The following is a 25495-nucleotide window of genomic DNA, read 5'->3' on the forward strand; positions in this document are numbered from 1 at the left end:
AACTGAGTATAGAACATTCAGAAAGAACTAGAGGGGCATGTGTGTGTGTGTGTGTTTGTGTGTGTGTGTAGAAAAATCAAAAGAAAAGGTCTCTGCAGTGGGAGAAGAATCCAAGAAAGGGTCCCTTCTAGGCCCAAGGACACAAAATAGGAGGTGTGAGTACATGTCTTGTTGCTTGAGGCACCATGACTAAACACAGTGGATTTCAGCCACAGGGCATTGTAAGCAATATCTCACTAAAAATCAAAGCAGTAAAGGTCGCAACAAATACTAATCACCATCATAATGGCTACCAGTTATGGAACTACGAGGAACCACACGAGAGTTTTGCTTATATTACCTGATTTAATATTCACCATCACCCTACAGTGTAAGGACCATTATTCTTCTCAATTTATAGATAAGGAAACTGAGGCACTGAGAAGCTAATTTGCCGAGGTCACACAGTTATAACAGAATCCAGAATCAAATGCAATTCTGATTCCAGAGATGGCTCCCTAATTTACAAGTTTAAAACAAATTAAAATAGGTTCATAGTCCCCCTCATTCTGGGTTCAAAATATTTCCCTACAAGGATAGAAGGGCACATGACCCTGGGCATACTCACTGGCATGTGTGATATGAGAATGTCACCCATTGTATGAATAGCTGTGGAACAAAGTTCAGAATAGCCGATCCAGAAAGACGTGAGAAGGCTGGGGACGCAGATACTTTGGTTATTGCCCCATCTCTGCATGCACAGAGGTATCTGAACCTAAGCAAGACACTTAACATCTTTTTTAAAAATTCCATTCTTTTTTTAATTTATTTTTTATACAGCAGGTTATTTTTTTCCCATAAATCTATTTATTTATTTTTGGCTGTGTTGGGTTTTCGTTGCTGTGCGTGGGCTTTCTCTAGTTGCAGAGAGCGGGGGCCACTGTTTGTTGCAGTGCGCGGGCTTCTCATTGTTGCAGCTTGCTTCTCGTTGCAGAGCATGGGCTCTAGGTGCGCATGCTTCTGTACTTGTGGTACACGGGCTCAGTAGTTGTGGCTTGTGGGCTCTAGAGCTCAGGCTCAGTAGTTGTGGCGCACAAGCTTAGTTGCTCTGCGGCATGTGGGATCTTCCCGGGCCAGGGCTCAAACCCACATCCCCTGCATTGACAGGCGGATTCTTAACCACTGTACCACCAGGGAAGCCCTATACAGCAGGTTCTTATTAGTTATCTATTTTACATTCCCACCAACAGTGCAAGAGGGTTCCCTTTTCTCCACACCCTCTCCAGCATTTGTTGTTCGTAGATTTTCTGACGATGCCCATTCTAACCAGTGTGAGGTGATACCTCGTTGTAGTTTTGATTTGCATTTCTCTAATAATTAGTGATATTGAGGTTTTCATGTGTCTCTTGGCCATCTGTATGTCTTCTTTGGAGAAATGTCTATTTAGGTCTTCTGCCCATGTTTTGATTGGGTTGTTTGTTTTTTTAATATTGAGCTGCCTGAGCTGTTTATATAATTTGGAGGTTAATCCCTTGTCTGTTGATTCATTTGCAAATATTTTCTCCCATTCTGTGGGTTGTCTTTTCGTCTTGTTTATAGTTTCCTTTGCCGTGCAAAAGCTTTTAAGTTTCATTAGGTTCCATTTGTTTTTATTTCCATTACTCTAGGAGGTGGGTCAAAAAAGATCTTGCTGCGATTTATGTCGGAGTGTTCTTCCTATGTTTTCCTCTAAAAGTTTTACAGAAGACACTTAACATCTTTCTGCTTCAAGCTTCTGTTCTACAAAATGAGGATAACTCAGCAGGAGCCACGTAACACGAGATTATTGAGGAGACAAGACTGAAAGAGAACATTTGTGGAAGCATTTCTCATTGTTAAAAATGCTATAGCATGGGTTGATAAATATTTATTCTAATTTAGGATTTCAAAGGTCTCTCTATATACAGTACAGCAGAAATCCCTTCCAAACCATGCGTTTATTTAACATAAAGGGAAACCTAGAATTACCAACAGGGCATGGCCTATACATGTTATTAGAATGGGCTTTAATTGCAGTGATCTCTAACTCAGCGGGTGCCAGGCAGAGCCTCACGCTGCATTCCTGCTTTCCTATGCTTGGGTTAGCAGATGAGGACTATGGGGTGGCCCTCCTGGGGCCATCATCTTGATGATGGCCTGGAGTGCTTGTGTGTGTATGTGCGAGTCTGCGTGTCTCCACAGGAGACTCCAGGCTGCTCTCCTATCATTCCTCCCATGAAATGACACCCTTTGGATCCACAGCACTTTACAGTGTACAAAAAATTTTATTCAGTTTACACAGGACCTTGTCTTATTTAATCCTTCCTCCTACCCAAGAAGCGGGCAACACAAACTGCGTTATGCCCATTTTATGGATGGTAATTTATTCAGGAGAGGTTGATTTGCCTACGATGCCATCAGTGGTAGAGCTGGCTAATCCCAGTGCATGACTTTTCCACTATACCACAGGTATCGAATCATTTAATGAACTATTCACGGAGCACCTAGCGTGTGTCAGCCACTGTGCCAGGACCTACTCATCAGCTTGTTCTCCCAAGAGAAGCTTCTTCAAGTCCCCCACCTCCCATCCCCCACCCCGTGCAATTAATGATGAGTTCTAAGTGACTGAATTAACAAACTCTCACTATTTAGCACATGGTGCTAGGAACTGAGTGATAGGGCAGTGTGGCTACTCAGAGCTGTGCTCTAGAGCCAGACTGTCCTGAACCCCTCCCACTATGTCAACTCCATTTCCTCATCTATAAAATGGGGATAACAACTGTGCCAGTTCATAGGGTTGTGAGGGTTGACTTAGTGCAGGTAAAGCACTTACTACGGTGCCTACTACGTAACAAGAGCGCAATATCTATTAACTGTCATTATTTCCTTAACATTGTCATAAAAGAAAACAAGGAGACGTTTGAAAAAAAAAAAAAAAAAAAAAACCTGGCCCCTTTAATCTGTCTCTTATGTCCCAAAGCTTTGCACCTCCACCTCCGCTGCTCTGACCCCATATCCGTAGGGCTGGGTTTCGGTCATGGCCTGCTTGTCTCCTGGCCTCCGTGCTTTCCTTCTCCAATGTCATTCCCTACTTTTTCTCAAATAATTTCCCCCAAATATTCACTTCTCAAGCATTCTGATTGAGCACGTCTTTACGTGCTAGGCACAGTAGTGGTTGCTATAGTGGCTGCTGTGATGAGCTTTCGGGAATGAAGGACTTGCCACACTACCTGCTGAGCACTGACTGATGGCAGCAAGTCCTCAGCTGTCACCACTTAGGGGTAACTGCCTCAGCTGAAGGAAACTTCCTCTCCCAATGTCCTCACAGCTCCTTCTGGTGGCAGCCAGCATCCGGAGACTGTTCAACTCAGTGGAATAAGGCCGGACCCACTGCCTCAACTCAGAAGATCCCTGCCAGCTCCAGAATGTGGGGTTGATTGAGGCCTTCATTGGGCCTGCGTCAATACCCAACTTCTCCCTCTGCTCAATCTGGAGCACCTCCTCCCAGTAAACATACCAATCTCCTCTTCAAGCTGCTTCCCAGGAAACCCAACCTGTGACAGGGACAGAAGATGAAACGATGAGCAAGCCATGGTCTGGCCTTCAAGGATATCAAGGCAAAGTGGGAACTACAACCCTAATAATGGCAAGCAGCTTATAGTGGGGGACACACAAAGTGCACTGAAGCCCACCTGGAGGGGGGCAGGGTTGAGGGGAGTCCATCACTCCAGGTGGACCCTGTGGGATCTCCCAGACTCCGACATCCAGGCTGCACACCCAGGCTGGTGCCGAGCAGTGGTGCGCTGATGTTGACATTGTTTGGTTTGCATCTGTGGGTGAGCCAGGCCCAGGCCTGGGGAGTGGCTCTTAGTAGAATGTTATGTTCTAAATGACGAACTAGACTGGGGCATGACCAGTGAGGGTAAATAGCCCTTTCTCTACTCGGCTAAAATTTGCCTGGAAACCAGTGAGAACTTACCTAAATGTTGTCTACATCCGACGAATCTCAAGATGGCAATTCCACATTGAAATAAACAGTTCTCTGACTGGCACCTTCAAGTGCCTTGTAGACTTATGGAGGAACCCATGACCCTTCTGCACCCCTGCACTCTGCCTCCCACAGGGGACCAGCCAGGTTGCCTGAGAGGGTGCTGGTGAGTGTGGTAAGGCCCGCAGAAGCAGGGACAGCAGGATTTCAATGAAGACCCTGCAGACAGGTCTTTTAACCGGGCCAGCTCCTGACTGGCTTTAAGCCTCCAGTAGAAGAAACAGCTTCCCAATGGCTGGGGTTGGACAGGCTCTCCATAGTGTGGAAAGGGTAGCTTCACCCACTGTGTGCCAGATTCCTCCCTTCTCTCTGCCCTGTGTTTTCTGGAGTGGACATGGCTGACACTGCCTTCATTTTCTACCCATCAGGACAACCAACTTCTCCCAACTCCCCACCTCTAATCCCCCAAACTTCACCTTACACACTTACTGCAGGGTCTTTCTCAACTGCTGCAATTCATTCATCCCAACTTTCTAAGGCCTGCAGTAGGCCTGTGTTGTCATATATACAGGCTCTTACATAATGCAATCATAAAATTGGGAGCCAGCTTAGAGGCCATAAGAGCCCTTCTCTAGAGAGCGGTGGGGCTGAGCAGTCCCAGAGGCCAGGAACTATCAGAAGGCAGCCTGAACTATTAAGAAAGTTTTTCCTTCTTTTGAGCCCAAACTTGCCTACCTCTGGAGTCATTCAGAAAAAATTCACTACTTTTTCATATGATGGTCCTCCAAATCATAGACTGGTCACAGAGGAATCCATTTGAGTGCTTCTGTAGGTGCCAAGGAGAAGGTGTTCAAAAAGGCCAACTTGCTGTGGCTACCCCGCTAACATAGGTGACCCCTTCTACTACCAGTAATAGAGTTGGGATTTGATCATAGATTCAACTCCAGTGCTCTTCATACACAAAGCCACCTCCAAAGAAGCAGATTCTGCCACAGAACCTTCAGCAGCACTTCCAGGGACTCTAAAAGAATTGGGAGAACTCAGACAGGGACCACAAGCTGGTAAGGGGTGAAAGGGCTGAGAGTCTGGCAAACAGGCAGGCACAAACCCTACACCAGCTAGCCCCAACTGGCCCATCTGCAAATCTGAGGTTGGAAGAGAGTGATGGGGCCTGTGAGAAGGCTCTCAGATCAGAGAAGAAGGGTGAGCCTGGGCCAGAGACCACTGGAGAAAGCAGTTGGCAAACCATGTTTGAGGCCAGGTTACAGAATCAGTTTACTCTCTCAAGCAGTGGGGCTGAGACAGCAGAACCCAGACCCCTTCAGCTGAGGCTGAGCCCAGGCCAGAGGGAACAGCACCGCAGTGATGTAATATGCCGCCCTTCATCACTAGCTTGGTCCACTGCAAGGCCGACCCCCAGCGGCTTCAATGACATCTCTGCCCAGGGGCAACACTGATACTGCCATGGCCTCCTCCACATGACCGACACAAATGCCACAGGAAAATGCCAAATCAGAGAGCCTACACTCCTCAACCGTGCGCAAACAGTGTAGCCCCGCGCCAGGGAGCAGCAGAGGCGAGGCGAGGAAGATGCAGGGAGATTTAATTTACATGTGGCCACTCAGAGCCCAGTCGCAGCTGGGGCAGTGGGGGAGAACCTAAAATCCCAGAGGGCACCCCCATTCCCTTCCTCTTGGAAGACCAGTCCTTAAAGACCCTTAGGTGGGGCTCCCTGGGTTGCGCAAGAGGACGCTCCAATCAAAAGGAGAGATTTAGGAATAAGGCTGTCCCCAAAGTCGGGGTAAGTCCATGGCCGGAGATGGTTGCCTACGTGGTGGCCCAGGGGTCTGAGAGACCAGTCCATGTCCTGGGCACAGTCCTCAGCTTGGTGGCCCTAGAGGAAGCCCTCACGGCGGAACTGTTCCTGGAGAAGAGCTCGGTACTGGTCAAATCCCCCCTCGACCCGGGTGACGCCGCCTCCTTCACACACCCACAGCTCTTGGCACACCAGCCGGATGAAGCGTTCATCGTGGGACACCAGAATCACACCACCCTGAAAGACAGGAGACCAGGGAGCACTCAGGGGGCCCCTAAGGGGTGCTGAGGCCTGGGAAGGAGTGGGCAGTGTGAAGGTACGCTCACCCTGAAATTGTTGAGAGCGCGGCCCAGAGCCTCAATGGTCTCCATATCCAGGTGGTTTGTGGGTTCATCCAGAATGTAGAAGTTGGGGCTGGAAGGCAGAACCCAGGAAGGTGGGAAGTTACGGGGGCTGGGAGAAAAGGAACTCTGATACGAAGGCAAGACAATCATTTTCCATTAGGAAAGAGTGGGAAAGGGGAGAGCAAAGCTCTTGAAAAGGACGCCTCACCAGGGCATGGTCATCTGAGCAAAGGCCACCCGGCTCTTCTGGCCCCCAGACAAGCTGGCAACAGGGCGCACGGCCAGTTCTCCAGAGATGCCATACCGGCCCAGCTGGTGACGGTATTCCTCCTCAGGCCGTCCTGGAACAGGCCCCACCCCACCGTGTGGGTTCTCGGCCCAACTCCCTCCCTTCACATTCCCCCCAGCTCCACCCCCAATGCATATGTCCTCACACCCAGCGTCGGGGGGCTGCTCAGCAACCCCAGGTAGGCCTAGCTGTAGGCGTCAGGCCCGGCCCTCCTTCCCCAACTCAAATCCCTGACGCACCGGGGAACTTGCGTGCCAGCAGTTCCACAGCACTGACATTCAGGTCCAGCTGCTCCACGTGGTGCTGGCTGAAATAGCCAATCTTCAGATTCCTGCAGGCAGACAGAAAGGTGGAGAGAGGGCATGGAGGGCAATGGCCATAAAAGAGTGCAGCTACAGCACAGGAGGGTTTGGAGAGCGGCGATGTGGGCCCTACCTGTGAGCATGTCTGATGCCCCGAACAGGTGCCAGATCCCCCATAAGGAGCTTCAACATGGTAGACTTCCCAGCCCCATTCTCCCCAACCTGTAAGAAGTAACAAGAGAATGTAAAGAGCATCCTTGTGCGGGATACAGAAGTGGAGGAGATGAGAATGGGTCTCAGCTAGTCCCAGGGACTCCAACAACTAAAAAAATATTTTTAAGGAACTATAGAAAAAAATGAAGGAAGATGTAAAAGGGACCAATACCTAAGTACCCACTAAGTGCAAGGGAATTAATTCTCCCAATAACCAGGTGAGTTAGACATTATCTCCATTCTAAGGATGAGAAGACTGCTTAGTAACCAAGCTAGGAAATGGCAGCGTTAGGAATCGAAGTCTGACCCTGAAGCCCATGCTCTCTCCTCTATGTTCCACAGTTTGAGGAAACTCAGAGCTGACACCAGTAAGACAAAGTACTGCTCTAAGTATTTATAAAATACCACATGCCAGGCTCTCCATCTATGCTGCAGAGCGGCCCTGTGAGGCTGGAGGAGGGGCCAGTACAAGTATAGCAAAGCCCTCCCCCGGGAGGAGGGGCCAAGTATAGCAAAGTCCTCAGCCCAGGCGCCGACTCCTACTCCTGGGGACCTTCTCCCCCATGTGGCCAATCCACACCACATACAGGGGTGGGAGAGTCCAGTTCCAGCTCACGAAACAGCAATCATACCACACAGATGCGGGATTCAAGATCAGCAGAGACGGAGAGACAGCTGAAGATGACATGCTTTGGGTCGTAGTAGAAATCCACCTCATCTAGCTGCAGAATTGGTGGTGAGAATTTCTCAAACCCATCGGGGAACCTGCAAGAAGTGGGGGTGAGGAGCACGAGGGCAGCCAGAAACAAGAGCTTCCCCACCTGCCCCTCTGGCCCAGCACTCACTTCATCACTACCTCCAACTCCTTGTCCACGGGTTTCAGCTCCGGTCTGAGGAGAGAGGAGACAGACTAGGTTTACAACTTTAAAAAATAAATTTGTTTTTATCACACAAGTAATATACATGCCAGAAAAATAGGATTCTTTTTTTGGTAGTTCTTTTGTCCTCCCTGTTAATATACCGTGACGTATGTTTCAAGGTCACAAAATCCTAAATAAGCCTTATGACTCCCCTACCACCAGCACATCCAGAAATACTGCTTCAAGATTAAACCTCCAATGCTCTCCTGGGTATGTATCCGAAAAAAATGAAAACACTAATTCGAAAAGATACATGCACCCCAATGTTCACAGCAGTATTGTTTACAACTGCCAAGATACAGAAGCAACCTAAGTGTCTGCACATCCACAGATGAATGAATACACACACACACAGATATAATGGAAAACGACTCAGCCACAAAAAAAAGAATAAAATTTTGCCATCTGTAACAACATGGATGGACTTGAATAATATTATGCTAAGTGAAATAAGACAGAGAAAAAAAATACTGTATGATATCACTTATAGGTGGAATCTAAAAAATAAAGCTAGGGAATATAACAAAAAAGAAACAGACTCACAGATACAGAGAACAAACTAGTGGTTACCAGTGGGGAGAGGAAAGGGGTGGAGAGGCAAGATTGGGGTAGAGGATTAAAAGATACAAACTACTATGTATAAAATAAATAAGCTACAAGAATATATTACACAACACAGAGAATACCGCCGATATTTTACAATAACTATAAATGAAATGTAACCTTTAAATATTGTGAATCACTATGCTGTACAAGTGAAACTTATATAATACTGCATATCAACTGTACCTCAATTAAAAAAACCTCCACGGCTTCCCTAGTGGTGCAGTGGTTGAGAATCTGCCTGCCAACGCAGGGGACACGGGTTCGAGCCCTGGTCTGGGAGGATCCCACATGCCGCAGAGCAAGTGAGCCCGTGCGCCACAACTACTGACCCTGCGTGTCTGGAGCCTGTGCTCCGCAACAAGAGAGGCCACGATAGTGAGAGGCCCGTGCACCGCGATGAAGAGTGGCCCCCGCTTGCCCCAACTAGGGAAAGACCTCGCACAGAAACGAAGACCCAACACAGCCAAAAATAAATTAAATAAATAAAATTTAAAAACAAACAAAAAAACCCTCCAATGCTCAACACCACTAGTCATTAAGGAAATACAAATCAAGATCACAATGAGATATCACTTCACACCCACTAGGATGGCTAAAATTCGAAAGACAGATAATAAGTGTTGGCAAGAAGGCAGAGAAATTGGAACCCTCATACATTGCTGGTAGGAATGTAAAATGGTGCAGCTGCTTTTAAAAACAGTTTGGAGGGCTTCCCTGGTGGCACAGTGGTTAAGAATCCGCCTGCCAATGCAGGCGACACAGGTTTGAGCCCTGGTCCAGGAAGATCCCATATGTTGTGGAGCAACTAAGCCCATGCGCCAACTACTGAGCCTGCGCTCTAGAGCCCGCGAGCCACAACTACTGAGCCCACGTGCCACAACTACTGAAGCCTGTGCACCTAGAGCCCGTGCTCTGCAACGAGAAGCCACCGCAATAAGAAGCCTGCGCACCGCAACGAAGAGTAGCCCCCACTCGCCACAACTAGAGAAAGCCCACATGCAGCAACGAAGACCCAATAGAGCCAAAAATAAATAAATAAATAAATTAAATAAAATAAAAACAGTTTGGCAGTTCCTCAAAAATTTAAACATAGAATTACCATGTAACCCAGCAATTCCATTCCTAGGTATGTACCCAAGAGAATAGAAAACACATGTCTACACAAAAACTTGTACACAAATGTTCACAGCAGCATTATTCATAAGAACCAAAAAGGGGAAATAATCCAAATGTCTACCACCTGATGAGTCAACAAACAAAATGTGGACTATCCATACAACAGAATATTATCTGGTCATAAAGAGGCGTGAAGCACTAATCCATGCTCCGACACAGTGAACCTCGAAAACATTATGTTAAGCGAAAAAAGCCAGACACAAAAGATTACGTGTACAATTCCATTTACACGAAATGTCCAGAATTAGCAAATATATACAGACAGAAAGTAGACTGATAGTTGCCTAGGCCTGGGGGCAAGATTAACTCTCCAAGAGCAGTAACAGAATACCCTGCCTTCCTGCAGGGGAGGAAATTAAAGTTGGTTTGTAGAAAAGGGGAGATCTACAATGGGAGGGCAAGGGGTGGCCTACAAAATGAGGGAAGAAAATAAGAGACATGAGTCAAAGCCTGGTCAGAGACACCGTACTCACAGCTTCTCCAGCATCTTGAGTTTGCTCTGCACTTGAGAGGCTCTGTTGGCGTTGTAGCGAAAGCGGTCAATGAAAACCTGCAGGTGGATGAGTTCAGGTACTGTTCCGCTCCCTCACTCCCCACAACTCCAATACCCATGGGATGGGGCAGGTCCCCAGCGCCGCCTGCTCCCACACCTGGATATGCTGGCGATACTGCTGCTGGGCCTCATATTCACGCTGCTGATTGAGCAGCCGCTCCTGCTTGCTCTTGATGAAGGTCTCAAAGTCTCCCCGGTAACCATCCAGCCGCTGGCTGTGCAGGTGGATGATGTCTGTGGCTATGGCATTCAGGAAGTTGCGGTCGTGGGAGACGACCAGGATTGTGGAGGGCCACGTCTGAGGGGGGGGGTCACAGGATGGCAGGCCCAGTTTGGGAAGGCAGTCAGCTCCCAGGCCCCAACGGTCTTGGAGGCAGACCTTTCCCAGACTTACTCTGGCACCTGTAGGCACTCACCTGCAGGTAATTCTCCAGCCACAGGATGGCCCTTACATCCAGCATGTTTGTGGGTTCTGGAAAAGTGGAGAAGGACACGTTTGGGATAGAAGGGCTAGAGAACTGGGAACTTGGATGATGGCACGCTTTTGCACCCCAAAGTCAGGGTGCCCCATTTCAAACTCACCATCTAACAGCAGCAGATCTGGCCTGTGGAAAAGAAGAACGCAAGGCTTGAGGTTTTAGGCCAGCGACTTGTTGCCACCCCCCAAGAGCCAAGCCCATTCTCCACAGTATCCATACACAGGCCCAGGAGACTCACCTAGCAAACAGAGCCCGGGCGAGGGCCAGTCTCATCCTCCAGCCACCTGAGAACTCCCTAAAGAGAGACAGAGCTGCATCACAAGGGCGAGTGTTCACGAGAACAGGCAGAGGCAGAGCCAACAGTGTTCAGAGCCAAGAATGGTAAGGGCCACTCACCGTGTGGGCTGCTGCTGCATTTTGGGGGTAAAGCCAAGCCCAGCAAGAATGACTGATGCTCTAGGAGTGAAGAAATTAAAGAACCTGGCTGGAACAGGTAACAGAAGGGAAAGATGAAATCTGAAGAAAGGAAGGGAATTTTAAATACCTGGCAGGTGCTTTGTCAGCCTCAATCTCCTCCAACTTGGCATAGATTTCTGCCAGCTGTGCAGCTTCTGAGCCCTCGGCCCTAGGAATGGGGGAGGGGCAACCAGCCTGAGTGGGCGCAGTCTACTAGCGTAGCCTGCACCCCAGGACAGTTGCAAAGCAGGCCACTGGCTGCCTTGTTGCCGGGACAGGAACAGAGCACAGGAAGGACTTGCTCATGGCGGTGAGGGCAATGGGCACTGTGCCAGGAACAAGGGATTTACAGCCCCACAGCGCCAAGTTCTAAGACCTGCTGCCTACTAGGACGGGCACACGAATTGTGGATTGTGCCAGCACGGCAGGCACTCTGTGAAGCACAGCTGCTGCTGGTCAATCCCTCGCCAGGAGCCCTCACCTGCCAGCAGCAATCTGGGCGCTGAGCTCCCGCTCCCGACGCAGGAGATCTTCTCGCACAGTATCACTCTCCAGCACACTCTGCAGGGCAGGGGTGTCGTCTCCAGCAACCTCCTGCTCCACGTGCAGCAGGGAAATGTGGGCTGGAACCCGCAGGCTCCGGGTGGCCAGCATCTTCAGCAGCGTCGTCTTCCCTAGTCCATTCCGACCCACCAGCCCATAGCGGCGGCCCCATGCCAGGTTCACATCTGCTCCAGCCAGCAGTACCCTGCAGAGGTGGTAGGAAGGAGACAAAGGGTACTCTAGAGGTAGTTGCACAGCAAGTTTAACAACAGAAACCTAACTATTTTTAGCCCCATTTCACCTCTCCTAATTCTCCTTTAACTGGAAAAAGAAAAATATCACCCCCACTCCCCCACTGCCACTCCCTCACCTATCGCCAAAAGACACATCAAAGTTCTCAATTCGCACATCGTAGGATTTGTTCTTGCCAGATGATTCCAACCGACTCTCCTTTCTGCTGCCTGCCTGGCTGGCTGATGCCTCTTCCAAAACTCTTTTAAAGGAAGAAACGGATGGCTTTTAGCACTCCCAAGCACCCTTCCATCCCAATAGAGACTGCTCTGCTCTCTTCTCAGCCCTTCTCACTAAACTCACAGAGGGCTGCTGGTCTTGAGTGTGTCCTTCTCTGAGCGCTTCTCCTGCTTTGCCTTCAGTCGAGCCTCAGCTTTCTCTAGCTTCTTTGCATTCACTGTCTAAGGGTCCAAACACAACCATTTCATCCTAGGGTGTAGGCTCGGAGACTCAGGAAAAAACAATCAGAAATCCCCCAGAAAGATACTCCAATATTTAGAGACAATCAACTCCCACTCCCCCCCATAGATACAGCCCTCTCCTTTTCTTCCTCCTCCCCCTCCTCACCGAGGACTGTTCCCTCTTTAGCAGGCCTGGAAGTTTGGTGCCACAGTCTGTAAGCGATAAGAAAAGCTGTCACCTTCTCCCTAAGGGAAGGGAAACTAACATTTTGAGTAACTAACACAAACTAAACACAGACACATACATTTAAAGGAAAGCCTTACAAATTCTGGAGATAGGTATCATCCTCCCAACACTTAAAAACAAAACAAAAACTCAATTCACAGACTAAGGATACAGAGACTGGGAGCAGACAGGCAACTCTTACAAGATCATGCAGTTGGTTAGTAAGTCGCAAAATTGGGGAGTGAACCCAAGACTGTCCAGCTGCAAGGCCCATATGCTTCCTACCACATCCAAGAGCTTAGAGAACTCTCCAATCCTAATCCCTTTATTAATGGGCTCATCTGCCCTCTGTAAAGACATCAACTAGTTCCTACAACCTTGTTCTGTGGAACAGAGGTACCAAGAGTCCTGAGCTCCAGGGGGCAGGTGGCTAGGGGGTGGAGGCCAAGAAAAGGACACAGGGCAGCTAGTTCAATCTTCCCTCACTCTCACCGTAGCTCTCTGTTATCTTTGACAACTGGATGGGGGCGTCTAGTAGCACCTGGCTGTTTCCCTGGGTCTGTGGCTCAGTCCTTGAGGATAGGGATAGAAAGCAAAGAGTTAGAAGTGGAGGAGAAAGCTCTGTGGCCGTCAGACCTTCCTCCCTCACGTCTCCTCTCCTGACCGTCCGCCCTCCCATCTCCCCCACGAATATCCCTGCCCTGGCACGTACAGGCGCAGAGTGTTGTACATGCGCTGGCACACGGCCCTGATGCCCGCGTCATCCTTGCTGTCCCCGGACACCTCTTGCAACAGTTCCCCCACAGCTTCCACCAGGTCATCCACAGACTCGAAGTCCGCACTGCCGCTGTGCAAGACGCCTAGGGCGGGCGTGGCAAGACGAGGAAAATACCAGGTAGGGTGGACATACAAGCAGTTTTAATCCCCGTACCGCGGCCCCAGTCCGGGCTCCAGAACCAACTGGCCCTCGGGACAAGAGGTCACTCAGAGGAGAGGCCTAGCAGCGGTCCCCGGCACTGCCCTCCCTTAGTACTCCCCCCCTGACTACCACTTCGGCATCCCCAGCGCGTTGATTCGGTTCGGCTCACCCGTCACGTAGTCGAAGACCTGTCCGTCAATTTCGGGGAACTCGCTCCGCAGGATTTCAGCGCAAGTCGCCATGTTCCAGTTGGGATCCCGTCCGCGCAGTCGCCGTGAGACCTCGGCCAAGGCCCGCCCCCTGCCCGTCCCCGAAATCTCGCCCTTCCTTCCAAAGCGCATGCGAAACGGTGACGTAAGAAATGCGCAGAGTGCGCAGAACCCGGTGGGCGGGGTGAACGGAGCTGGAGGAACGGTGCGCAAGCGCCGCTCAGAGTCTACGCTGAGCCACACTTTCTGCGCTTGCGCAACCCTTTCCACGAAAAAATTAAGCACACGTGCGGTGCTCGCTGCCTTCTGGGAGGTGGAGATCCTGGCGGCGGCGGGGGCGGGGTGCAGGGAAGCTGGCGGTTTATCTGGGAACCTCCCAAGAAGGGCGGTTGATAAAGCACTTCGGCCTTGCTAGATTCTGTACGCTCACTTGAGGCGCGTCAGCCGCTGCGCGCCTGTCCGGGTCCATTTTGGAGCTCGCCGAGAGCTTTGATGACTCAACGCTGGTCCCTGAGCTTTTAGAAGCCCCTGGCGCCGTTCTGTGCAGCCGCGCGTTTTGTTCCGGTTCTCTGGCCCTACGGGCTGCTTGGTCAGGTAGCCAGCCCGCCCGCGACCTGCACTCAGTCCTCTCACACTTGACAGCTCAGCTGACTTCAGCGAATTACGTCCTCCCACCACCCCCGGGGCACTGCCTCACTGACCGCCACGGGGCAAGAAAACCAGATCGACAAGGTCTGTGTAAATGCACTATTTATTCCCTACCTACACCCAAAGCAAAGAGACTTCTTCGTACCCTGATGATACTACTGCTTCACATTTAACGTGAATATTCTTCCAACTGGGCTCTAAAATTGTCACCTAAAGTCACAACGTTATCCATCCTTTTGGCATTGTGAGGAATCGATCCTGTTATTGCCATTTTATATGAAACACAGGGAAAGTAATTCTGACGGGGAAATTACAGAACTATCTGGTTTCTTCAACATTGCAAGAGCTAAGGGAGAACCTGTGATTTTTAAGATTTAAGAAGCATTCACCAATCACAATGGACCTTGTTTGGATCCAGATGTAAATCGTGAAAATTTTTGTAGGACACTTGGATTAAGCACGAACACAGATTGGATGTGATATTAAGGAGATGACAAGTTAAACCACCATGATGCGACATGAGGGTTCATTATATATTTTCTCTTAATAGATGTTTTAGGTTTAAAAAGGTTGAGACCAAGCGAGGGAAAACCAGTGATGGCAAATCTTTATCTGCTCCAACACATCAGCAGATGAAGCACTCCCCTCACGGACTCACTCACCACACAATTCTATGGAGAGGGGGAGGCACAGAGGGAAGAATTTTCTAAGAGGCCTGGGAAGAGTCATTTTTCCTTTTTACAACCCACCCACTGAGGTCTGTGAAGCCTGAGTAACTGCCAGGAGGATGGAATTAAGAGGTCAGTTTCTAAGGATGGCTGGAAAGACCAAATGTAAACCTTGCTTAATCTCTGCTAATTAGAAAAATACCTGCCTAAAGCTGAGAAAGATTTTAAGGAAAGAATCTCTACCCTCAGGGAACCGGGGCCAGGTGGGGCTGCTTGTCCTTGAGGCTATTTTCTCAGAGGAGATGGGAGACCTGGGGCTAACACCTGTCAGGGGCTTAGATGGCCCTGAGGGACGTAACAATTGAGACAAAAGAGAGTTTGGAATAGAAAATTCTACTCCTGGAAGGCCAAGTAAGACAGGGGAGGACAGTCCCACCAGACCCCCTCCCCATGTACCTTCCACTTCAACATTTAGCCAGCAACACCATTCTACAGAGTTTATTAGGTTTATAACTGGACAAAGTCACACGTTGTACAAAATGAAGCTCACACTATCCCAAAGCAGAGTAGGAATCGAGGGCTGGGGATCTGTTACTGGCCTTTGGGGGAGCTCCGAGGTGAGGGGCAGCCGACCCTCCCACTCCAGAGAGATGTGGCCACAGGGGAGGGGAGGAGATGGGGCCCACCTGGCTTTGGTCGCAGAACTCAGAGCCTGGCACGGGCCTGGGGCAGGCAGATGGACGGAGGAGCAGGAACCTCAGAAACCACCCTGCCCAGGGAGCCCAGGGACTGCTCCAACAGTCCCGCTCACAACGTGGTTGGTCCAGACCTAGACGAAGGGGCTGGTGCAAAGGGAAGGCAGCAAAGCAGGAGGGAGACACTGACGTGTAGTGACCAAGGGCACCCAGACTCGTGGAAGAGGGTGGGTGGGGAGGCGGGCTAGCTACCACTAGGCAGCTAGCAGCGGGTCTCATAAATGCCGCTGCGGCCAATGTAGCGCACCCATTTGATGACGTCGTGGTCGCTGTAGTTCAGCTTCGGTTCAAACACCTTCAAGTAGCGCACCTTGAGACCAGAAGGCGCGAATGGCACCTGGGCAAGGGACAGCTCCAGTTAGGAATGTGACCTTCCTTTCACTGCCGCTCTCCTCCGGGAAGTTCCATAGCCTTGCCCTACCTCATCTCTCTACTACAGGTGTCTGAATGATTGGAACCCTGAAAGAAGCTGAAGGAAGCTGGGGTGGTGAGGGGTCCTCTAAGAGGTTACTAAGGAAGAAAGCATATCCAGGAGTAACTAGCAATCATTTGGGTTTGAAGTCAGGCCCTGCCTGTGATGACTTGAATCAATTCCTTTAATGAGCAGGTGGCAGCAACCAAAGACCTGCCTTAGAACATACTTATCCTGCTTAATATTAGGAACTTAAACAATAAGGTGGAAAAAATTACACGTCTAATGTGCACAAAGCAAAGTCAGCCCATTTTCTTGTCTGTAAACTTTGTGTCTTACGTGACATGCAAGCTATTTCAGTTTTCCCTAAGAACTGTTTTATGACAAGCCAAAGGAAGTCAAGGATTTTTGTCGGTGTGAATAGCAATTTCTAGTAGGAGGCCTAAGGCGGGAAGGAATGGGTCTGTGAATGGAAATCACTTCTCTCTGGGCCTCAGTTTCCTCATCTGCAAGGTGATAGGTGCAGAGGTTGATCTGAATGATCTCTAAAGCACACCCTGCCATGGCTCTAGGCCCCTTCTCTGCCATACCTCAAAGTTCATTGAAATGGGGGGTCGAGCCCATTTCTTCTTGTCGTTGGTGGGCAGAAGCTCAATCTCAGCGCTGATCTGCGATTCCTTCATGCCTGCCATGCGCTTGATCCTGGGAACACAGGGGCCCTGGTAGCCTGGAGGCGCTTCAAGGGGGGTTGCCCCTTTGGGGAGGTTGCGGGGTGGCAGGGAAGAGAACCCAGGAGCTTGTGGGAGGTGCTAGGGCAAGGAAATGTGGTGAGGACTCTGATAACCTCTTGCTATGAAACCTTGGGTCTGTTATTCCTTTAGCACTGTGGGCTGCACGCAGTTTCTACTTAGATACATGGCCATGCTATCCCTTGCTCTCTACTTCACAGAGGTATTGCAAGGGCAAATAGGGAAATGTTAAAGAATCTTGATAAATGCATGCATGCATGCATGCACCCCAGTGCAGGCATGTGCACGCTTACACAGAGGTATAAGGGGTGAGAACACAAGCAAAGGCTCCTGGAGAAGCAGTCACCCCCGTTCCCCCCCGCCCCCCCCACACACACTCACTCACTCACTCACTCACAGGACGAAAGGTGAAACTTAACAAGAGGGTACACCAAGGCATCTTGAGCCCTGCTGTGGCCTCATGAAGGAAAGACTCACTTCCACACGATGGCGTTCTCGCTGGCCTTGTACTTGGCCTTCCCCTTCATGCAGATCACCTGCACCCCACTGGTGTTCAGTGGGGTTGGGATCCTCACCTAGAAGTGACACACCTGTCAGGGAGCTCTGTCAACCCCTGACATCAGCTCCCTTTATTCCTGGAGACAAGTGCTTCCTCCTCCCCAAGTCCCTTATCCTCACCTCAATCTTCTGAGCCAGTAGTGAGGGCTTGAAGTTGGACTTAATGACCACCTTCACCTCCAGCTTGGTGCGTCCCACTTCCCGAACTAGCGGGATCACTCGGAAAGGAAGGATGATGTCCTTGGTGGTGCGATACCTTTAGGGGTGTGAGACCTTCAGGTTGGCACAGCAGAGCCTGTTCTCCTTCCTCTCCCCCCATCTCTGCCAACAGCAACCCCTGCTCCTCACACCCCAATGGCACCTCATGAGCTCAAATTCTCCGTCTGGTGGGATGAAGCTGATGCTGCGCTCCGAGTCAAACTTGCTGAGTCGCACACACTGGTGGAAGGTACAGTCGTCAATGGCAATTGATTGCTTCCCGCTGCAAGCAGGGACAGAAGGTCTCCTCATTGGTACAAGAGACTAGCACGAGAGAGTCGGGCTGGGAGATCAGCCCACCCCCAAAGGCTGCCAGAGCCTGGACAGGCGTGCACTATAATCTATGGAAAGCTGTCAGAATGCAGCTTTCTGACTTGCGGGTCCCTGTCCCAGAGTTATGGATGAGTGGGAGCTTTGCAAACTCATCATCTTTTGAGAGCTCTGCTGCTTGGAACCCAAAAGTTTCAGGCACACTGGGCAGGGGCCATCAGTATGTACAGAAGAATCTTGGTCCTTGGGATCAAACAAAAGGGCTCACTCTGAGTAGGATGAGGACAATCCCCTCATCTCTCTTAACACAGATACCAAGAGCAACCAAGCCAAGCACACCCTTAGGAAAAGGGAGTTTGCATTACTGCAAAAATGAAATCCAGAAGGAACCTGTGATTCACCAGGCTCTGCTCAGCCCTCCAAGGTCCACCCTCTCCCACCAGCTCCCCTGCCTCAGGCACCTCTTGCTTGTTTCATCAGCTGTGCCTTTGCCCTGCTTCTCAATGACAATCTTGTCATTCATCCCAAACTTGCACTCGGGCATGCCACTCAGGTAGCTCTTCATCACCACCCGGCCTGACACATGGGCGCTCAGCACCTGCCCTGGTGATGGACAGATAAACAGGAGCAGCTGAGTCAGGACCAATATCCTGCCCTGGCCCCCATCCCGCTTCATCACGAGAGGGCCCTCACCCTGTGGGGACATGAGGAGGTTCACACTCTCCAGCACATCCAGGAAGAGCTCGTTCCGGCGATACTTGATGCCCTCCCGCCGCCAGCCAATCTGCCCGGTCACCTGGCTGGTGATCTGAGACTGCTCTTCTTTTGTCTACATGGGGAATAGAGACAAACAGCAAGGCCTCACTCCTCTCCCCCTTCAATCCACTTGTCTCCATCCCCACTCCACCCTCATCCCCTCTCCCTTCTAGTCCCCACCCTGTGACCCATCTTCCCCCATGGGGCAGCGCCTGGAGAAAACTGAGCAAAGCTGCAAGGGTGGAAGCTGAGGGAACAGCTTACCTGATGCTGGAGAACACAGGGCCAACATGGTGCCCACAGGAAGCAGCAGAGGAGCGCAGATGGGAAGAGGCAGGCAGAAAAGAAGGAGAAGGCTATGAGGCCTGGATCCTAGAAGAGGGCCCAAGCTCTCTCCTCCTGAGGAATACCAAGCCTCCAGAGCAGTCCACACCCACCCTTCCCACAGTGTAGAAGGAAACTGCTTGAGCTGTATCCCCAGTAACAGAGATGCTGAGTTGGCAAGCTCCAGGGGTGGGAGAAGGCTACACAGAGCAAAAGAGGCCTGTGGTCACGGCAGGAGGCTCAGGCCAGCACTTCCTGTCTGGGGCAGGCTCATGAGTCAGCTCAGACAACGCTTGGGGGCCAGCAGGGATGAAGGGAGGTTGGACTCCACCCTGACTACAGCCTGTACAATTTGAGTACCTGGCTCTTGATGCCCTGCTGGGTGATGAAGGTTTTCAGCGCGCCTGTCTCTGAGTTCTGTGGGTAGCCAAAATCTAGGATCTCTGCAAAAGGAAGGGAGCCATCAGCTCCTAGAAAAAGCGGAAGGCTCCTTTGATCCAGTCCCTCCCCTGGCCTGGATATATCTGGCCAGCGTGGCTCCAGAAGACATTTAGGCACCATCTGCAGCAAAGTTTTAGCATTTACTCTAGGATTTGTGCTTTATAAGAAAACAATGAAAACATCACTTTTTTTTCAAATAGAAAAAATCAGCAGAAGAGTTGCATGGCCAGTGGGTGAGAGGTCAAGAAGCCCTTAGCCCTGAAAAGACAGAGATGTTGGGAAGATGAAAGGACTCTGTTCACTTAAATCATACCCTACAGAGGAAGAGAGGTAACGACGTGCCCGGAGGGGCCTGTATCATCTCACCCTTGTCCAGGCTCTGAGGCAGCTGTTGCGATGGAAAGCTGGGAGGAGAGTCAGTGTGGTAAGGCCCAAACCACAAAGATAAGAGGATGAAATGTGCTTAACTGAACTGCAGGAGGACCAGCCACCAAAAGACCTTTTGGTCTTCCCCTACCTCCATTCACTAGCCTATTTTTGTATTCACTTCAGATCAGCCTTTAGTTCTGGATTTGGACTGTCCTCCTCAGAGCTCAAAATACCAGATAGTCAGGAAAGGAAGTTCAGAGGGCACTGGAGCCTCAGACCTGCTCCCACCTCCAGGCCAGGCCCCAGCAGGTGCATCCCCACCCTAGACCCACTGCCCCGCCAGCCTCACCATCCAGCAGCTCATATATGAGCACAAAATTGTTCTTGATGTTCTCTTCGCTGATCTTGCCAAAGTAGGCAGCCATTACGTCACACATCTTATAGAGGAATTCGAAGACCATGGCAGCATTGACATTCTGCTTGGTGACAGCTGCCAGCCAGATGTTGGACCGCTTAACATGGAAGAAACTGGTGCGAGCAATGTTGGTGACGGGGCTGCGCACCTGCTGCCGGGCATGGATAACATTGACCCGAAAGGCGTCCACTGCGTTCCTCCTGAGAGAAAAGGGTGCACAGAGGCTGCTCAGTACATGGGCAAACCTCACTCTGCAGGGATCAACCACAGCTAACAAACAGCCACCCCCCTCTCTGCTGAAGTCTGACACGCACTCTAAAGCCAATGCCTAAACCGTTGGGGTGGTTCCCTAGGGCTCCTCCCAGTGGGGGCACGGGGCGGGGGCAGCGGGGAGGGCCAGTGCTAGGCTGATATCTGAAGGCCACGAGAGACAGGGAAGTCAAGTGGCAATGACAGGATGGCAGATATAACCACAATAAAGTGAGGTCCATCAGGTTTAGAGAAGTATGTTCCTGACTTCCAGGCCTGGCCCCAGTTTTCCTGCTGCCACCTCTATAGCTTCTCAGTAAGCTCCAGGCCCAGATGAGAAAGAGACGCTGCTGCGTCTCCAGTCTTTCCACTAGTGATCCCACCAGTGGGGAAGGCTGGCTCCTCCAGAAGTTAGACAAAGCCAGCATGACTTCAGGGAAGGCTCTAATCTACTGAGGGAAAAGCCGAGGGGCCATGGAGCTGGGCCACCCCATTCTTGTCCAGGATCCAATTCCAGGGCAAGTTCAGGGATGAAAAAGGATGAACAAAACAACGATGTGGGGACCGGGGTGGGGGGGGCAGGATCCCCCACCCACCTGTGCCTGGGCAGCAGCTTAACAGGCCGCTTACCTATTGCTATGGCAGCCAATGAGATGGGATGAGAGAAATGATGCCAGCAAGAAGAGGAGAGTGACAGCAACGAGAGAGAGGATTAGACACCAGCACACTGGGGTGGGCAGCACACACCGTGAGGTGGAAGCAGACGGGCAACAGGCAAGGGGTGGAGAGCACAGCAAGGCATGCAAGATGGTGTATGCCCTGGCCTTGGCTTAACCAGGCCCATCCAGGGTGCGAGTGGGGTGTGGGTGGGTATATGCAAGCCAGGCACTGCCACAACTCTAGCCCATGCCCCACCACCAGCCAACGGACAAACAGCCACAAAGACCAGGCTAGCCCATTAGCCAAGAAACCGGGAGCCACTGCAGCAGGCCCATCTCTGACTGTCTATTCTAAGCAATTCCAGGAAGAAAAACAGGGCAGCATGAACCAAAGGAGCCTAATCTCGTTAGAGCCGCTGAGGCTGGGGTAAGTCCCCTCTGTCAGGGAACAGCAGTGGCATGCAGGGTGGGGCAGAATGAGAAGAGAGGCTGTGCCTGCTTATAGAGGTCTGAGGCACACAGGACAAGGAGCTCTTCCCAGGCTACTCTGATAGGCCAGAAAGGCAGCACAGCCTCCCTGCTCATCCCTCAGTGACCCGGAGAGTGCCTCAGGTTTGCTCACCACCTCTCCTCCAGGAATGGCCCAGAGGAACTGAAAACAGCTGAGTCAGCAGCCTGACTCCTGAGAAAGGGAGAGGCTTTCAAGAGTCCAGTGACGACTCTCACCATGAGAAGGGCTTGTGAGAGCAAGACTTAGGTGGATTAGTACCACCAGCCTGACCACTGACTCCACCCGCTGGAGACATCTCCCTTCTCCTCAAAGGAGGGATCAATCTGCCCGGCCAAAAGAACTCAGCTCCAGCAACCAGGTCTGTCACTGCAGCAAACAGGAGGCAGGAAGGGCAGGGGTTCCTAAGACTGTGGGGGGCCTGCCTTTTCACAGGTCCCACCAAGCAGCCAACAACTGGCTGCCTGGCCAACACCACCAGACCTAATGGGAACCAGGCTGTATTAGCTGAGCTTCCAGGATGAAGCAAGGGGTGGGGGCGGTCCCAATCAAGCCTCTGGGAGAAAGAGACCTGGTCCTGCATGCTGGGGAGGTGGGTGGGGGTGGGGGCACAGCTGGCTCAGCCAGGGGACTCACCCGATATCATCTCGGTAGACTCGGGAGATGAGCACCTCCCCCTTGTGATTATAGATGAATAAGCCTCCAATCATGGCGGCAGCTCAGTCTCCGCGGCCCATCGCTCTGAGAACAGACCTAGGATGGGGGGGTCAGGGTAAGGGAAGGTCTCAGAACCCCTGCCAATGTCCCCTGTGGGGCTGTGCAGGTCACTGGCTGGGCTTTTTTTCTGATTTGATCCTCCAGCAAGTGACCCTGCAGCCCTCCCAGGCATGCCCCTCCCCTTAGCCAGGCTCCAGTTCCTGTTTATCCCATACTGGAAGGGAGAAAAGGGAGAGGGACTGAGGCCCAGGATTCTAAGGCCATTTTGACCCCCCGCCCCTTTTCTGGGGCTAAGCCCAGAGTAGCCCCTCCCCCATTTCACAGTGCTGAGCTCAGCAAGGCCCCTTCCTGTGCAGACTCTCACTCAGGCTCTAGCTGGTGAGTCACGGTGAAGGCCTGCCTGTGGCTGCAGGAATGGTGGTAGGAATTACTCCAGTTGGTTCAGGCCTGGGGCCCCCAGGCAAAGCTTTAGGAGCGCCCAGTCCCTCAGGCTCCACTACCCTTCTGAGAAGGCACCAGTGCCCGAACCTCCAGCTCTCTAATTCACAGAAGTCTAAACATTCCAGGAAAGAGTGTGCAGGGTGTGGGGAGGAAGAGAGAAGGGAGGCCTTAGGCCCTGACATGGACCCAGGAGTGTGGCTCCAACCTCTCCCAGGCAGTCAGATAAACAGGCAAAAGAGCAGAGTAGAAAGGCCCCAGTTCTGACAGACTACACTTCAGTGACCCAAGCTGCTTATTAGTTATTTTTGACCACCTCTCTTTTAAAAAGAGAGGCTCCCTCTCAGCTCCCAAGTGCAATGAAAATACAGGGGTGTGGGGGAATGGGGTGGGTGCAGGTTCATAAAAATCAAGAGATCCTTCCAGCCGAAATTCCGTGATTCCAGACCCACAGCATAATTCGCTTCTGACCCGAGTGCCTATAAACGAGGGGTTAGAATCCCTGAATTATCCAAATTATTTGGGTCAAACTAATTTAGACTGTTTGCAGTGAGAAAAAGGGTTAATTTAGTTCTAGATTTCCTGGATTAGCCCTGGTGTTAATTTCACAGGGGGCAGTTTAGCACACTTTTCTAAACTGGAAAATAAAGCCTATTACTGTGGCAGTCAAGGTCTCCCAGATTGCGTGAGAAGTCTCTCAAGGTGGTGGACACATCCCATTCCTCAGTCCCAAGGAGACTGGGAGAGGAAGTGCAAAATGGAGGTAGAGCCCTGGGCAAAGAACCAAGTTCACAGGTATCAAATGGTAGGGAGCTCAGGGCATCAGAGAAGCAGAGGTGGGGCCCAGGAAAGGAATGGCATATTTAGTTAAGGGACAGACTGGCAGCAACAGCCAGGAAGTATACTCAGGTGAGCCCACAGCGGCAACAGGTATGGTGGGGGCACCTGGAGAAGAGAGTTTCCAGTATGTCAAAAGTCAAGGCTTTAAAGAGGAAAAAACGGCAGGGAGAGACTAGTAGTGGTGAATAAGGGAAAGCTGGGTAGACGTAGCTTGCTGTGGCTGTGGCGTGCAGGTGTAGAAGCAGGCGGGGGTGGTGGGCTTCTCGCCCTGGGGAGGAGGACGTCGCGGGTAAAGATGGTTCCAGGGAGTGCGGGGGCTGTCACTCAACTGCGAGGAGGGGTGCCGCAGGGTGGGAAGCTTGTCCTTGCGCCGAGAGGAGGAGGCGCCGCGGGGTAGGGGGTTGTCACGATCCTAGGGAGGGGGCCGTCGCGGGGCATCCCTGCTCTGGGAGGATTCCAGTAGGGTCCCCTTCTCACGGGAAGCTCCGGGCGGGTCAGGTGGAGGGCACCGCTCAGCGCCCGTCCTGCAACCGCGCCCGGGGCGCCACCGCCCCGCCGTCAGCTCCCTCCCGGATCTGAAGGCTGAGGCCACTCCCGGGTGTGGACTGCTTTCCGCGTAGCGCAGTGCAGGCAAGAGCAAAGCTGGGCAGCCAGGCAGGCGTCTTCCTTCACCCCGTACGGCCAGATCCCTAACTCACCTGGTGTCCGCAGGCCCCTGCTCAGCCAGCCTGGCCACTCTCCGGATCCCAAGATGTCCGCCCGCCCCCTACTCGCCTGCCCGCTGCCTCGGCTTTCACTGCAGTGCCGCGGCACCGCCCCGACCTCTGCTGCGCGTGCGCATCCGCCGAGGCCGCAGACTACAAATCCCGTCAGGCCTCTCGGCCTTCTCGCTTACAATTATAAGCCCCCGAAGTTTGGCAAAACTACAACTACCGCGGCCTTTGAGAACCTTCGAAGGAGGGGGTAGGCCTGCCTTGGGGGAGGGGTAGGAGTGGCCTTATTCAGCCCTACCCGAAATACACAATCCAGAATACGCTGCTACACTCCTCACTTCATTTTCCCCATTGAGCATTCTGGGAATTGTAGTCTCTGCAATCCCTCCTGTTCCCATTTCAGTGTTTCCGAGAGCGTCAGAGGATTAGTGCTGGTTGTTGAGGCCCGGCTGTTAAGCCTTGAATTGCTGTAGGCCTTTTCAGTCTCCAGAGTCCGAGGACTGGTTGTCCTCACTTTACACACACGCGCGCGCGCGCGCACACACACACACACACACGACTTGGCAGTAGAAGAGTTTGTACTGTTTACTGTTTTATAACACCACCTCTGATTTTCCCAAGCTTTTTTGCATGATATATTTGTTCTAGACATGAGCCTTTTCCCAGGGATCAAGACCCAAGGTAGGGGGCAGGGTGTGAGGCGGCAAATATTTGGAATTAACTAGCTAAAGCTTTTCAAAAATATGTCTGTTCTACCTCAGCTATACCTATGTGACTGTGAGCTCCTCAAGGCCAGAAGGACCTGTGCGCCTTCTAGTGACAGGCATATATATTGCTTAAAAAACCGTTGGCAAGTTGAATTTAATTTGACATGGGATTTGAAATCCCTTCTCTGATGGACAGTTAATCTTCACATCCAAGCTGAGAAGAGACAGAGCCAATCCTGGCACATGAAAGGCCTTCCTGGCTCTTGCAGGACCTGAAGAACATCTGTTGGCTCTTCTCTTTCTGTAGCAAAAG

General features: G+C 51.4%; 2 protein-coding genes across 5 annotated transcripts; both read right to left on the bottom strand.

Annotated features, from left to right (window-relative positions):
- Positions 1 to 5571: 5571 nt before the first annotated feature.
- Positions 5572 to 13893, bottom strand: ABCF3 (ATP binding cassette subfamily F member 3). 3 transcript variants are annotated; one of them, XM_029215223.1, is made up of 21 exons: positions 13689 to 13893; positions 13313 to 13460; positions 13093 to 13172; positions 12541 to 12620; positions 12277 to 12374; positions 12053 to 12175; positions 11621 to 11887; positions 11228 to 11308; positions 11080 to 11139; positions 10922 to 10978; positions 10787 to 10809; positions 10621 to 10676; positions 10302 to 10502; positions 10125 to 10201; positions 7795 to 7839; positions 7582 to 7714; positions 6870 to 6958; positions 6674 to 6765; positions 6354 to 6486; positions 6128 to 6215; positions 5572 to 6038 (listed from the first exon to the last, which is right to left on the bottom strand). In XM_029215223.1, the coding sequence occupies exons 7-21, from the start codon at positions 11791 to 11793 to the stop codon at positions 5880 to 5882; spliced, it is 1467 nt and encodes a 488-aa protein (XP_029071056.1). In that variant the 5' UTR covers positions 11794 to 11887; positions 12053 to 12175; positions 12277 to 12374; positions 12541 to 12620; positions 13093 to 13172; positions 13313 to 13460; positions 13689 to 13893; the 3' UTR covers positions 5572 to 5879. The 3 variants fall into 3 exon arrangements, with proteins under 3 accessions (XP_029071056.1, XP_029071054.1, XP_029071055.1); XM_029215221.1 differs by having other exon boundaries at positions 12541 to 12587; positions 13689 to 13887; XM_029215222.1 differs by lacking the exon at positions 11080 to 11139 and having other exon boundaries at positions 12541 to 12587; positions 13689 to 13814.
- Positions 13894 to 15528: 1635 nt separating this feature from the next.
- AP2M1 (adaptor related protein complex 2 subunit mu 1) lies at positions 15529 to 24628 on the bottom strand. 2 transcript variants are annotated; one of them, XM_029215256.1, is made up of 12 exons: positions 24461 to 24628; positions 22404 to 22520; positions 20286 to 20551; positions 19487 to 19569; positions 19067 to 19072; positions 18740 to 18875; positions 18508 to 18649; positions 17880 to 17999; positions 17639 to 17774; positions 17438 to 17535; positions 16802 to 16913; positions 15529 to 16136 (listed from the first exon to the last, which is right to left on the bottom strand). In XM_029215256.1, exons 2-12 carry the CDS (start codon positions 22475 to 22477, stop codon positions 16002 to 16004), a joined length of 1308 nt encoding a protein of 435 aa, XP_029071089.1. In that variant the 5' UTR covers positions 22478 to 22520; positions 24461 to 24628; the 3' UTR covers positions 15529 to 16001. The 2 variants fall into 2 exon arrangements, with proteins under 2 accessions (XP_029071089.1, XP_029071090.1); XM_029215257.1 differs by lacking the exon at positions 19067 to 19072 and having other exon boundaries at positions 24461 to 24589.
- Between the last annotated feature and the right edge of the window lie 867 nt (positions 24629 to 25495).

Source organism: Monodon monoceros, unplaced genomic scaffold (genome assembly GCF_005190385.1).
Source record: "Monodon monoceros isolate NGI ecotype Baffin Bay Population unplaced genomic scaffold, NGI_Narwhal_1 Super_Scaffold_11, whole genome shotgun sequence".
In the NCBI taxonomy this organism is placed as follows: domain Eukaryota; kingdom Metazoa; phylum Chordata; class Mammalia; order Artiodactyla; family Monodontidae; genus Monodon; species Monodon monoceros.

Bases quoted from the DNA above. Each gene is read 5' to 3' on its own strand.
- ABCF3 (XM_029215221.1), bottom strand. From the start codon at position 13,860: ATGCGCTTTGGAAGGAAGGGCGAGATTTCGGGGACGGGCAGGGGGCGG. The intron at 13,461-13,688 runs GTGAGCCGAACC...CGCCCGCCCTAG, and splicing joins GGTCTTCGACTACGTGACGG to GCGTCTTGCACAGCGGCAGT. The intron at 11,309-11,620 runs GTGAGGGCTCCT...CCCCATTCCTAG, and splicing joins GCCCAGATTGCTGCTGGCAG to GGCCGAGGGCTCAGAAGCTG.
- AP2M1 (XM_029215256.1), bottom strand. From the start codon at position 22,477: ATGATTGGAGGCTTATTCATCTATAATCACAAGGGGGAGGTGCTCATC. The intron at 19,570-20,285 runs GTGAGGCTGGCG...TTCCTTTTGCAG, and splicing joins CATATATGAGCTGCTGGATG to AGATCCTAGATTTTGGCTAC. The intron at 16,137-16,801 runs GTATGGCAGAGA...TCCCTTGCCCAG, and splicing joins CCATTTCAATGAACTTTGAG to GTGCCATTCGCGCCTTCTGG.